This window comes from Procambarus clarkii, chromosome 71, assembly GCF_040958095.1.
Source record: "Procambarus clarkii isolate CNS0578487 chromosome 71, FALCON_Pclarkii_2.0, whole genome shotgun sequence".
Classification (NCBI taxonomy): Eukaryota; Metazoa; Arthropoda; class Malacostraca; order Decapoda; family Cambaridae; genus Procambarus; species Procambarus clarkii.
Window position 1 is genome coordinate 20,559,500 of NC_091220.1, and position 15,292 is coordinate 20,574,791.

At 43.5% G+C, this 15,292-nt stretch overlaps 1 protein-coding gene across 4 annotated transcripts in view; it reads right to left on the reverse strand.

Moving 5' to 3' along the window:
- The window catches only part of LOC123745671 (mucin-2), a 142,688-nt gene extending 132,244 nt beyond the window's left edge, over positions 1-10,444 (reverse strand). Inside the window, exons 1-3 of one of the 4 annotated variants that reach the window (XM_069312226.1) lie at positions 10,172-10,444; positions 4,368-4,823; positions 4,164-4,217 (exon numbers count right to left, since the gene is read on the reverse strand). In XM_069312226.1, the coding sequence (XP_069168327.1) occupies positions 4,164-4,217; positions 4,368-4,823; positions 10,172-10,308 (647 nt within the window). In that variant the 5' untranslated portion in view covers positions 10,309-10,444. Of the gene's footprint in view, positions 1-4,163; positions 4,218-4,247; positions 4,315-4,367; positions 4,824-10,171 lie in introns of those variants that run through there. The other 3 variants (XM_069312227.1, XM_069312229.1, XM_069312228.1) reach the window with 3 other exon arrangements.
- Positions 10,445-15,292: the final 4,848 nt, after the last annotated feature.

Below are 15,292 nucleotides of genomic sequence, written 5' to 3' on the forward strand. Positions count from 1 at the left end.
CTCGATGCGCGCGCAACTTAGTCGGTTAGACACAAAATCATGGTAATACGTTTTCGTTCACCGCAGAACTTCGGCGCTTTTGGGAAAAGCAGTGACTATTTTCGCGAGCCACTTCCATTTTTTTAGTACGTCAATTTTTGGTCTTGAGTAACGCATACGAGCGAAATGCCACGTTGTTTATAAGAGATGATGTTAGAGTGTTATTACGAGTGTGTAACCGTAAGAGTTGGAGTGAGAGAATTAGTACTCGAGTGCGAATGAGTAGAAGTGTGTGAGAGTGGGTGTTGGTGGTGAGAGTGGGTGTTGGTGGTGAGAGTGGGTGTTGGTGGTGAGAGTGGGTGTTGGTGGTGAGAGTGGGTGTTGGTGGTGAGAGTGGGTGTTGGTGGTGAGAGTGGGTGTTGGTGGTGAGAGTGGGTGTTGGTGGTGAGAGTGGGTGTTGGTATTACACAGTCGTCTAGTCGGCCTGTGAAGTGTAGCTTCAAGTGTTAGTGGTGTAGGTCGACCTGCCTCTTCCTGTAATATATATGTATATATATGTATATATATGTATATATATATATATATATATATATATATATATATATATATATATATATATATATATATATATATATATATATATATAAGTACAACCTCGATTCAACGTACCCCGATTCAACGAATCTCCGGCTAGTTCGCACACTTTTCAGGCCGAATTTACTCACCCGGTTCGACGAACAATGGTTCGCCGAAGCGAGGGATGTTCGGATTTGCTTACGATGTCCAGACAAGAGTTCACAGACTGGTGGAAAACTTTCCCATTCTATAACAGATTACAATTAATAATTCTCTCATATGACAAGTTGGATCACACAAGTGGATCACACAAGTGGACCACACAAATGGACCACACATGTGGACCACAAGTGGTCCACAAGCTTACGATTTTGGGACAGAGTTCACAGAGTGGTGGAAAACTTTCTCATTCTATCACAGATTACAATTAATAATTCCTTCATAAGAAGTTGGATCACACAAGTGAACCATATGAACCAAACACCAGCCAAAATGGTCCACACAAACACTAGCCAAAATGGTCCACACAAACACCAGCCAGAGTGATCCACACAAGTGAACAACTGAGTTTCCATGATTTTCGTTCACTGATTTGGGGCACACGTATCTTTGTACATTAATTTAAAGGATGAAGCGTGATTACCTAGCTACATGTGGTAAAATCTCCTTATAGACATTTTCTGTGATGAAACAAGATGAGTGAGGGTGGACAGATAAGAGAATACTATACTGTAAACCTCACTTTACAGCGAGGTTTCATTCACTTTCGTCTGTGTGTCGTCATAGTTCAGTGACCCATGACTTTTGAAAGTTTCATATTAATAAATAATTTCTAAAACCAGTGTTTTAATAGCTTTTTATTATACTAATTAAACTAAACTAAATAAAACCGAAAATATGCTGTAACATGATAGACATCTGCTCTTTGAGAAATTACTGTATGTTATTGGAACAACTCTAGCGTGAGTGGACGGGTCTAATCCCTGTACACTCACCATGCTTGTTTCATCCCGCCCTCCCTCTCTCCCCCTCCCTCTCTCCCCCTCCCTCCCTCCCTCTCTCCCCCTCCCTCCCTCCCTCCCTCTCTCCCCCTCCCTCCCTCCCTCCCTCCCTCTCCCCCTCTCCCCCTCTCTCTCTCCCTCTCCCTCTATCTCTCTCTCTCTCTCCCCCTCTATCTCTCTCTCTCCCTCTCCCTCTATCTCTCTCTCTCTCTCCCCCTCTATCTCTCTCTCTCCCCCCCTCTATCTCTCTCTCTCCCCCCCTCTCTCTCTCTCTCTCTCCCCCTCTCTCTCTCTCCCCCTCTCTCTCTCTCTCTCTCTCTCTCTCTCACTCTCTCTCTCTCTCTCTCTCTCTCTCCATCCATCCATCCCCTCCCTCCATCCATCCATCCATCCATCCCCTCCCTCCATCCATCCCCTCCCTCCATCCATCCATCCCCTCCATCCATCCATCCCCTCCATCCATCCTTCCCCTCCCTCCATCTATCCATCCATCCATCCATCCCCTCCCTCCATCCATCCATCCATCCCCTCCCTCCATCCATCCATCCCCTCCATCCATCCCCTCCCTCCCTCCATCCATCCATCCATCCATCCATCCCCTCCCTCCATCCATCCATCCATCCCCCCTCCATCCATCCATCCCCTCCCTCCCTCCATCCATCCCCTCCCTCCATCCATCCCCTCCCTCCATCCCCTTTCTCCCTCCATCCATCCAGAATTGAAGAAACAAATCAAGTTAAAAAAAAAAAGTTAACTGGGTCAGAGTTAGGGTTATCAGCGAGTCGGTCCCTTCACCACCACCGACACACCTCCCCCCCCCCCACCCCTACAACCCATACACACACACACACCCTCAAATCATCCATCCTTCCATCCCTCCCTCCATCCTACCATCAATCCATCTCCATCCTCTCCTTCCCTGCCTTCCTCCCAAGCTCTGCCTGCCTCCCTCCGTGCCTGTCTCCCTCCGTGCCTGCCTCCCTCCCTGCCTCTCCCTTACAAGCTCTGCCTGCCCACCTCCCTCCCAACCTCCCACTGATTTGTGGCAGACGTATCTTTGTAAATTAATTTAAAGGCTGAAGCGTGATTAGCTAGCTACATGTCGTAAAATCTCCTTATAGACATTTTCTGTGATAAAACAAGGTGAGTGAGGGTGGACAGATAAGGGAATACTGTTCTGTAAACCTCACTTGGTTTTCCTTCGTCTGTGTCGTTATAGTTCAGTGACCCATGACTTTGAAAGTTTCAGACTAATAAATCATTTCTAAAACCAATGCTTTAATAGCTTTTTATTATCCTAATTAAACTAAACTAAATAAAACCGAAAATATACTGTAATATGATAGACATCTGCTATTTGAGAAATTATTTGTTATTGGAACAACTCCAGCGTGAGCGAGTGGACGGGTCTAATCCCTGTACACACCATGCGTTTCTCGTTTCAATTCGTCGCCACAGTTCAGTGACTACGGCTTCGAAATAATAAAATTAATAAATCATTTAATCAATGGTCATTTAACAGATGATGAGATTATACAAAATGTTACTGGCACTGTTGACGTTCCCAGCACCAGCACAGCCGTACCCAGCACCAGCACAGCCGTACCCAGCACCAGCACAGCCGTACCCAGCACCAGCACAGCCGTACCCAGCACCAGCACAGCCGTACCCAGCACCAGCACAGCCGTACCCAGCACGAGAACAGCCGTACCCAGCACCAGCACAGCCGTACCCAGCACCAGCACAGCCGTGCCGTACCCAGCACCAGCACAGCCGTACCCAGCACCAGCACAAAAGCAGCTGAAGCCAACACAGCAGCAGCGAGCACCAGCAAAGCTGATGCAAACATCTAAAAACATCGTGTGTGAAGTGAACAATTAGAATAAGTGTTAAATTCAAGTGTGTACATAGTGTTAAAATTAAAGTTGCAATAATTCTAATGTACAATAGTTTTCAAGAACTGTATTGTAGTACTCAACATACAGCAAAACCACTTTTAATAATACAGTACCAACGGCTTAATGCACTGCAGTACCTATTTACTGTAGAGCATTCACAACTTCACAAAACTTCAAGATGGACATAACTCCAACAATAAGGTAAATACATGAATTACAGAATTTTTAGTAGAGTAGTAAAATATAGGTACAGTAAGTAATATGATACAATGCATTTTTATTGTGTACAAGAAAAAAAAAGACACTGACGCAAACGCCTCTTGAAGGTCACCTCTTGCAACGAATCCAACGCTCCAACGAACTGGGGGTGGTCCCATATAGTACGTTGAATCGAGGTCTATATATATATATAAAGATAGATTAGACCAAAACAATGTCATAAAATTGCTGATATACAGTTTGGCAAATAAAAAATTCATATATTCTGAATTATTGTAACTGACAAATCAGTTACTGATTTCAATTCGTTGGCAAATTTGTAACCCTGGGTCAGTTGATCTATCAGAATTTAATATAAGAGTTCAACAGTTTATAACATATGTAATTATATTTTATTTTAAAGACAACACTCAATATAAACAGTTCATTAAAATAAAAAATTCTTATAAAATAAATAATAATAATGATTATAAAATAAAAATTTGATTACCGGTTCTCGAAGTTGGACGAACCCCTTCTACTTCCATCAGGTTCTGACGTGAAGCTCTCGACGCCCTCAAGATCCTCAGGATGACTCTCGACGTCCTCAAGATCCTCAGGATGACTCTCGACGTCCTCAAGATCCTCAGGATGACTCTCGACGTCCTCAAGATCCTCAGGATGACTCTCGACGTCCTCAAGATCCTCAGGATACCTCTCGTCGTCCTCAAGATCCTCAGGATGACTCTCGACGTCCTCAAGATCCTCAGGATACCTCTCGTCGTCCTCAAGATCCTCAGGATGACTCTCGACGTCCTCAAGATCCTCAGGATACCTCTCGTCGTCCTCAAGATCCTCAGGATGGCTCTCGACGTCCTCAAGATCCTCAGGATACCTCTCGTCGTCCTCAAGATCCTCAGGATGACTCTCGACGTCCTCAAGATCCTCAGGATACCTCTCGTCGTCCTCAAGATCCTCAGGATGACTCTCGACGTCCTCAAGATCCTCAGGATGGCTCTCGACGTCCTCAAGATCCTCAGGATAACTCTCGTCGTCAACCGGATTATGCGAGGTTTCAGCAGGAAACTGTCGTTTACCTCTGATGCCCGGACTGATGCCCGGTCCTAAGAAAGTTGCCTCGCGGTGCTCGTAGTCTCCGGGAAAGTCGGGACTGTAGAAGAAAGACGACCTGCTAGTTAAGCAAACGAGGAACAGAGCGCTGCTCAACCATAACAAAGAAACAAAAAATCAATAACAGTTGACAGGCATGTCAATTAACCTGAAACATGACTGTCTAAGATTATGTTAACATGGTTTGTCTTAGATGGAAGGGGAGGGGGGCCACACCTGGCTACCTGCAGTATCAGGGTGGGGGGTAGGTAGGGGGGGGGGCACACCTGGCTACCTGCAGTATCAGGGGGGGGGTAGGGGGGGAGGAGGGGGGGCAAACCTGGCTATCTGCAGTATCAGGGGGGGGGTAGGGGGGGAGGGGGGGTGGCACACCTGGCCACCTGCACTTGAGCCAATCAAGACAGGAAGGCATCTGCCATTATCATACAAAATAAGATGCCTGTGTTTGTGCTGCAGTTACTGACGATGATGACGTGTCACTGACAGTAATATTACTGACGATGATGACGTGTCACTGCCAGTAATATTACTGACGATGATGACGTGACACTGACAGTAATATTACTGACGATGATGACGTGACACTGACAGTAATATTACTGACGATGATGACGTGACACTGACAGTAATATTACTGACGATGATGACGTGACACTGACAGTAATATTACTGACGATGATGACGTGTCACTGACAGTAATATTACTGACGATGATGACGTGACACTGACAGTAATATTACTGACGATGATGACGTGTCACTGCCAGTAATATTACTGACGATGATGACGTGTCACTGCCAGTAATATTACTGACGATGATGACGTGTCACTGCCAGTAATATTACTGACGATGATGACGTGTCACTGCCAGTAATATTACTGACGATGATGACGTGTCACTGACAGTAATATTACTGACGATGATGACGTGTCACTGCCAGTAATATTACTGACGATGATGACGTGTCACTGACAGTAATATTACTGACGATGATGACGTGTCACTGACAGTAATATTACTGACGATGATGACGTGACACTGACAGTAATATTACTGACGATGATGACGTGTCACTGCCAGTAATATTACTGACGATGATGACGTGTCACTGCCAGTAATATTACTGACGATGATGACGTGTCACTGCCAGTAATATTACTGACGATGATGACGTGTCACTGCCAGTAATATTACTGACGATGATGACGTGTCACTGACAGTAATATTACTGACGATGATGACGTGTCACTGCCAGTAATATTACTGACGATGATGACGTGTCACTGACAGTAATATTACTGACGATGATGACGTGTCACTGACAGTAATATTACTGACGATGATGACGTGTCACTGACAGTAATATTACTGACGATGATGACGTGTCACTGACAGTAATATTACTGACGATGATGACGTGACACGGTGATATTACTGAGTGATACATAATACTGACAATTATACTACAGTATATTTAGTGTAAAATCTTTAACACTGTCCATGGAAGTTTTAACAAGATGTATTAGTGAGAATGGTTCAGAAATGGCTACGTCTGTGGGGCAATTAACATAAGGAAAAGGTAGAGTAGATGGACACTCGAGACGAAGAAAGTTAATAAGGGAGATTGAAGAAATAAAACAGTGACAGAAATAACCGATTGAAGAAACGCATTTATATGTCATACAAGAGATAAAGAAAATCTAAAATACTTCTTTATATGTGCGAAATCAAAGTTAAAAACTTCCGTCATTACTGGACCTATACTTATAAGTGAAGGTTCATAAACAGAGGACGACAAAGAAATTAGTGAAATCCTAAGAAAGCAATATGAGGACATGTTTAGCACCCCAGTTAAAAGAGTGAACGTGGAAGATCCGGACAGATCTTTATGCATGATATCCAAAACCCTGAAAATTAAACCGATATAATTCCCAAACCAACTCTATAATTATGATATCAACATGAACTCTGCAGATTTTAAAAGAGATTGACAACATGCACTCGACCCCGAATCCAGACTTATGGAATTCAACATTTATAAGCAAATGTAAAGTGCCAGTAGCAAAAGCACTCAATGTAGTATAAAAAACATATTTGGACTCTGGGAAGGTTCCAGAAGCGCACATATCAGCAGATATAGCGCCTCTACACAAGCTAGGGAGCAAGGAATTGACTAAGAACAACAGACCAGTGGCACTGACGCCCCACATAATGTAAGTGTTTGAGAGAGTGATCAGGAGTCACATCTGCATACTTGAGACAGTTAAGCAAGTCCCAGTTGTGTCTGGGTACAAGTAATAGGATGAACAACCCAGCGGGTTTTCTTTCTATTGGGAAGTGTCGTACATGCTGCTATGGCGGTGTGTCCACTCACAGGATGAGTGGCGCTGCCCAATACTGTCACTATGGCGGTGTGTCCACTCACAGGATGAGTGGCGCTGCCCAATACTGTTACTATGGCGGTGTGTCCACTCACAGGATGAATGGCGCTGCCCAATACTGTCACTATGGCGGTGTGTCCACTCACAGGATGAGTGGCGCTGCCCAATACTGTTACTATGGCGGTGTGTCCACTCACAGGATGAGTGGCGCTGCCCAATACTGTCACTATGGCGGTGTGTCCACTCACAGGATGAGTGGCGCTGCCCAATACTGTTACTATGGCGGTGTGTCCACTCACAGGATGAGTGGCGCTGCCCAATACTGTCACTATGGCGGTATGTCCACTCACAGGATGAGTGGCGCTGCCCAATACTGTTACTATGGCGGTGTGTCACTCACAGGATGAGTGACGCTGCCCAATACTGTTACTATGGCAGTGTGTCCACTCACAGGATGAGTGGCGCTGCCCAATACTGTCACTATGGCGGTGTGTCCACTCACAGGATGAGTGGCGCTGCCCAATACTGTTACTATGGCAGTGTGTCCACTCACAGGATGAGTGGCGCTGCCCAATACTGTCACTATGGCGGTGTGTCCACTCACAGGATGAGTGGCGCTGCCCAATACTGTTACTATGACGGTGTGTTCACTCACAGGATGAGTGACGCTGCCCAATACTGTTACTATGGCGGTATGTCACTCACAGGATGAGTGACGCTGCCCAATACTGTCACTATGGCGGTATGTCACAGGATGAGTGGCGTTGCCCAATACTGTTACTATGGCGGTATGTCACTCACAGGATGAGTGGCGCTGCCCAATACTGTCACTATGGCGGTATGTCACTCACAGGATGAGTGGCGCTGCCCAATAAACTCGCCCCTCGGGGCAAAATTCAAATCTGCAGTGTTGTGGAGAGAAATGACGTCCACAACCCAGGACAACATGGATATAGAGCGGGAAGGTCATGCTTTTCACTGCTACTCAACCACTATGACAAAATCACAGATGCATTAGAAGAAAAATTGCAGATGTTGTATACACGGACTTTGCCAAGGCCTTTGATAAATGTGACTGAAGTGATGGCCCAAAAAATAAGGTCAGTAGGAATAACAAAGTAGGACAGAACGCAAAAAGTAACAGTTAATCAAATAAAATCGAGTCCAAGCACAGTGAAAAACTGTGTACTACAGGGCACAGTTCTGGCACCACTGTTTTTCCTTATTCTCATTTCAGATTTAGACAAAAATAACTTCGATATAGACAAAAAATCACAGCTTCGTGTCATCTTTTGCAGATAACACTAAAATTAGCATGAAAATTACTTCTGAAGAACATTATTAATATCAACTTGTAGTTTTTTAAAGTTTTCGTCTGAGGAGCAAAAAATAACATAATGACTAACAATGATAAATTCCAAGTACTTAGGTACGGTAAAAATTAACAAAATACAGAGTACAAAACACAATCAAATCTTCCCATAGTAGGAAAGCAGCATGTAAAGGATCTGGGAATAATGATGTCTGACGACCTCACGTTTAGGGAGCATAACCAAGCAAATATTGCGTCAGCCAGAATAATGAAAGGATGGATTACGAGAACCTTCAAATCCAGGGATTCCATCACAATGGTTGTACTCTTCAAATTACTTGTGCTGTCCCGTCTTGAGTACTACTGAGTAGTCATTTTCTCCTTCAGAGCAGGAGAGATTGGGGGAGGGGAGGAAACTATCAGGAGAAAGCTCCAAGCCATTACAGCTATATAGCACTTGGATGGGATCTGGATAAGGATTTGGGATGGGACCGGGGGGGGGGGGGGAAGGAATGGTGCCCAACCACTTGGACGGTCGTGGTTTGAACGCCGACCTGCATGAAACGAGACCGTCGCTCTACCGTCCAGCCCAAGTGGTTGGGCACCATTCCTTTCCCTCCGCCCCCCCACCGTCCCAATTGGGGACATATTGAAATTGAATCGTCCCAATTGAAATTGGGGGAATTCGTAGAACATATACGGCATACGTAGACACAATAAAGCACCTAAATTATTGGGATCGTCTCAAAGCTCTCCAAATGTACTCTCTAGAAAGGAGACGAGAGAGATATCAAATAATATACACGTGGAAAGTACTGGAGGGCCAGGTCCCAAATTTACATATTAAATAACAAAATAATGGAGTGAACGATATGGAAGGAAATGCTAAACAGAGCAGGTGAAGAACAGATGTTCCATAGGTACAGAGAACACTGTATGAACATCAGAGGGCCACAAATGTTTAATATCCTCCCAGCAAGTATAAGAAATATTACCGGAAGAAAAGTGGAAGTCTTTAACAAAAACTGAACACTTATCTGCAAGAAGTGCTGGACCAACCGGGCTGTGGAGGATATGTGGGCCTGCAGGCCGCTCCAAGCAACAGCCTGCAAGCAACAGGCTGTTGCTTGCAGGCTGTTGCTTGACCAAGGACCAAGGACTTGTGAGAGCTTGACCAGGACCAAGCTCTTACAAGTCATCCCTGGCCCCGGGCCGGACTTGGGGAGTAGAACTCCTAGAACCTCATCCAGGTACCATCCAGGTACACTCCAGATGTCATACATAAATCCTTCAATATCGGGATTGTAAATAATTGGAATGCGTTGGGCGAAGACGTGGTCGAAGTTGACATACAAATATAAATAATACAATAAGAGCAGTGAAAGAACAGAGCTATTCCATTACACTACAAAATGTTCAATAGGTTGGGCGTGGACGCTGGAGCTCGACCCAGCAAGCACGTCTAGGTAAAAACTATCACTACCGCTCGTGTACCCACCTAGTTGTGCTTGCGGGGGTTAAGCTTCGGCTCTTTGATCCCGCCTCTGAACTGTCAATCATCTGATGTTCAGGTTCCTGAGTGCCTATATGTGTGTGTGTGTGTGTACAGTATAATTAAATACTTTTAACGTGGTATTTACCAGCAGAATATAACAATATGAGGCTGCTTAATAAAAGATATATTATGCTCTTACTTGCCGGAGCGAAATCTGGGGCTCCTGGAGTTGGGCCTGGACCAGTACCCGGCAGAAGCGCTTGCGAGCAACAAGACAAGAGACAAGGCGGCCAGCAACACAGAGGACGTGGTCCTCCAGCTGGACGCGGCCACCATCTTGAGTGCCGCTGCAGACACTCGGCCCTCCTCAGCTTACGAGCCACAAGTCGCCTTGGTTTACACACGAAGAAACAAGAGAGGTAAACTGGTAGACCTGTGTTAGGTCCAGCAGTCGGAGGGCTTCTGTAGCCACCTACACTCACAGTTCACAAGACACCTCGCCCCCTCACGATTAAAAGTGCATCCGGAACACGTTATCAAATCTGAGTGGTGGATACTTTCTCTGTTCAGTTGCTAAATGGACATAATTTATAACACTAACCGAATATACCTCTTACAATCTAAATTATAGATAATGAATAAATGTTTTCCTGGGGGAGAGAAACCGTGTACGTTATGAGTGAACCTTCCATGGTACTGATTTGTATATTTATTCTTAGATTAATTTCATATAACTAATAAAACAGCTGCCCTTGCATCTGGCATAATCTATGGCAGAACAACTGACCACTATCCTACCTTCCTCATAGCAAACATGGACATAACACCGCCAGAAAGCAAGAAACTCGTTCAGGCTACACAGTGAAGCAGCTATAGGCAACCTCTTAAATGCACTTCATAGTATTAACTGGGAATCTGAATTCAATAATACCCAGGATATAAATTCATTAGCTAACCTCTTTCTCTCCAAAACTCTAAGCCTCTACAATACTCATTGTCCCCTCCTTACCAAACAAGTAACTGACAAAAGAATAAACAATCCGTGGCTCAAGTGTCATATTCAAATCAATCAACAACAAAAATGAATATGAAAAACTTAGTATTGGCCTAGTTACAACGGAAGTAGTTTAAAGGTACTCATCAGTGCTTACCAGCATCATAAGGAAAGCAAAACTTTCATATTATGAGAATTGATTCAAAGAAGCAAAAGGCAACGTGAAAAGCAAATGGAAAACCATCTCTAATATCCTAGGAACTATACAACACTCCCACAACCAGATAACACTCTCTAAGGATGGCTAATACACCGTCAACTGATTTAGAAATGACAAATGAATTTAATAGCTTCTTATCATCGGTTGGTGCTAATTTTGCCAGAAAAATCCCACAGACTCAGACACATATCAACACATCTCTCAGGCAGCTATCCAAACTCTCTTCTCCTTTCACCAGTCAGCCCGACAGATGTTGTGTCCATCATACACTCACTAAAAACCAAAGCTGGGAACATCAGTGAAATACCATCCATTGTATACAAGAGCGCCTCCCATGCCCTTGCACCACCCATAGCTCTGCTATTCAACAAATCCCTAGAGTGTCACACCTTCCCTGATATCCTTAAAAAAGCAAGAGTAACGCCAGTTCATAAAAGAGGTAATCCGGCAGACATAAATAATTGTGTTGCGTGTTCTACAGCACTGTTTTGTTATCTGAATGCACACTACAGACTGAAGATCCTTCTTCCTATAATTAGTCATGGCCTAACAATGATTTAAGTTTATCATTATGTGATGAGGAAGATCGCTTGGCTGATTCCTCTATATATGTAGCATTGAACAAATGTGTGTCCAAGTCCTCTTCCTCTGTTGCACAATCTGGCTCTATATAACAATAAACCTATATATTTTGTAAATAGATAAGTGCACCTGTGAGTAAAAAAATTCCAGCCAGCTGTAAAAATATTGATGCAGTTATTTAAATAAAAAACTACAATGAAACAAATATTTCTGGTTTAATTTTATCCTGTCATTTATACTGTATATCCAAAGAAGTGAACAAATGAGACAAAGGAACAATTTAATAAATGATACAAAACAAATATGACTTTTACATATCAACAAGAGATCTTAATAATCCATGGTTAACATGATTTAATAAGGATTATACTGGTAATAATATAAATTATAATTACTAACCTTTATTACTGATTTTTTTGTATTAAGAAGCTTAGATATACACAGCAATATGCTGCTATACCCTCCAAACACACACCGAAACTAAGCCGTTGGTACAACGTTCGAACAAGTTTTAACACCTAACCAGTTATAACAACCAATATAGCAAGTTGTAACAACGTTCTAATACGTCATAAACACGTTAAGCCAAAATATAACAACTTTATTACAAGTTGTAACAAGCGGAAAATAGAAACAGTTTCGGTTTGTGTTTCCAGGGTACCCTATTCTATATGAAAGATTACACAGCGTAGATAAAAAACTAGCTATAAGCATCTAATACTGCACTCCCATCTCACAGGATGGTTAGACATACATGGAATCAAGGGAGAAAATTCCAGCCTCAATACAAAAAACAAATCAACTCTGACTAAACAAGAACTTCACGATTTTCACAAGAGGTAAACACTGAATCATGGAAACATTATATTATAATTTCTCTTACCAGTATCTACAAGACTCCTCTCAAACAGTGTATTGTTTTTAACAAGCTTAGGTATACACAGCAATGTGCTGCTTCCCTATTCTGTATGAAGGACCACACAGTATAGATCAAAAACCAGCTACAAGCTCATCCAACATACCCATCTCACAGGACGGCCAGTCATACATGGAATCAGGAGAGAAAAAGAAATGTAAGGCTTGTCTATTAGCCTTCACTAGCAAAGGCTGAGTACAGCACAAAAATATCTTCCAATATTCCTGAGTGAATGAAATAATTACACAGCTCAAAGTACCTCATATCATTTGGTCTGAAGTCACTGATAACAGGGCAATTATAGATAAAGTGTTGGAGAGTATGTCCTCTCAAGTAGGACCGAAAACAGATGTTTTTTCACCCAGAGGATTATAAACCCACGGAACCGCCTACCCGCGGAAGCCGTAAATGCCAAACTCCAGCTAGAAAATATCATTAGGACAATTTGCAGGACTTTTAACAAGCCCCCGGCTTTCTGTCCTCGCCGAGGCCACTAAATAGTTGGTGCACATTGGGTAAATTTAGGTAAATATATACGTAAATATATACCATCGCTTCTCAAATCCTTGGAGCGACAAGAAAAGCCTCACACTATCTCTTAGAATTACGTAGGTAAACAAAAATTGTAACATATTTGTTTACTGCATTGTCGGTGCTGACTGTACAAGTTGAAAAAATATAGTTTTACTTTAAAATGTACTAATTTTATAAGAAAATTCGACATAACTAGGTGGAAAGTGAACACGGATAAGCTGCGATATGCCAGGGTCCTGATTAGCTACAGCTGTAAGATGAAAAATGCTACCTTCTCTCTGATTGGCCAAACGAAAAGCCCTAGTGACATCCAGTAAGACTTAAGTGAAGTTGCTAAAATCATCGCAAGTACATCTTCCTGAATCAGACGTAGGAACGTTCTTTGACAATACTTAGGAACCTTCGTAACAGACTTACGAAGAAATACATGGAGCTTCGTGAATCCAGGCCACCTGTATTATCAAGGTTCGGAGGAAGGTTGTGGGGGTGGTGGGGAGGGGGGAACACCTGGCTATCTGCAGTATCAGGGGGGGGGGTAGGGGGGGAGGAGGGGGGGCACACCTGGCTACCTGCAGTATCAGGGGGGAGGGTAGGGGGGGAGGAGGGGGGGGGGCACACCTGGCCACCTGCACTTGAGCCAATCAAGACAGGAAGGCATCTGCCATTATCATACAAAATAAGATGCCTGTGTTTGTGCTGCAGTTACTGACGATGATAACGTGTCACTGACAGTAATATTACTGACGATGGTGACGTGTCACTGCCAGTAATATTACTGACGATGATGACGTGTCACTGCCAGTAATATTACTGACGATGATGACGTGTCACTGCCAGTAATATTACTGACGATGATGACGTGTCACTGACAGTAATATTACTGACGATGGCGACGTGTCACTACCAGTAATATTACTGACGATGATGACGTGTCACTGCCAGTAATATTACTGACGATGATGACGTGTCACTGACAGTAATATTACTGACGATGATGACGTGTCACTAACAGTAATATTACTGACGATGATGACGTGTCACTGACAGTAATATTACTGACGATGATGACGTGTCACTGCCAGTAATATTACTGACGATGATGACATGTCACTGACAGTAATATTACTGACGATGATGACGTGTCACTGACAGTAATATTACTGACGATGATGACGTGTCACTGACAGTAATAATACTGACGATGATGACGTGTCACTGACAGTAATATTACTGACGATGATGACGTGTCACTGACAGTAATATTACTGACGATGATGACGTGTCACTGACAGTAATATTAATGACGATGATGACGTGTCACTGACAGTAATATTACTGACGATGATGACGTGTCACTGACAGTAATATTACTGACGATGATGACGTGTCACTGACAGTAATATTACTGACGATGATGACGTGTCACTGACAGTAATAATACTGACGATGATGACGTGTCACTGCCAGTAATATTACTGACGATGATGACGTGTCACTGACAGTAATATTACTGACGATGATGACGTGTCACTGCCAGTAATATTACTGACGATGATGACGTGTCACTGACAGTAATATTACTGACGATGATGACGTGTCACTGACAGTAATATTACTGACGATGACGACGTGTCACTGCCAGTAATATTACTGACGATGATACCTGGTTGATGGGGTTCTGGGAGTTCTTCTACTCTCCAAGCCCGGCCCGAGGCCAGGCTTGACTTGTGAGAGTTTGGTCCACCAGGCTGTTGCTTGGAGCGGCCCGCAGGCCCACATACCCACCACAGCTCGGTTGGTCCGGCACGTGCTTTAGAAAACAGTCTAGTTTTCTCTTGAAGATGTCCACGGTTGTTCCGGCAATATTTCTTATGCTCGCTGGGAGGACGTTGAACAACCGCGGACCTCTGATGTTTATAGTGTTCTCTGATTGTGCCTATGGCACCTCTGCTCTTCATTGGTTCTATTCTGCATTTTCTTCCATATCATTCACTCCAGTACGTTGTTATTTTACTGTGTAGATTTAGAACCTGACCCTCCAGTATTTTCTATGTGTATATTATTTGGTATAGCT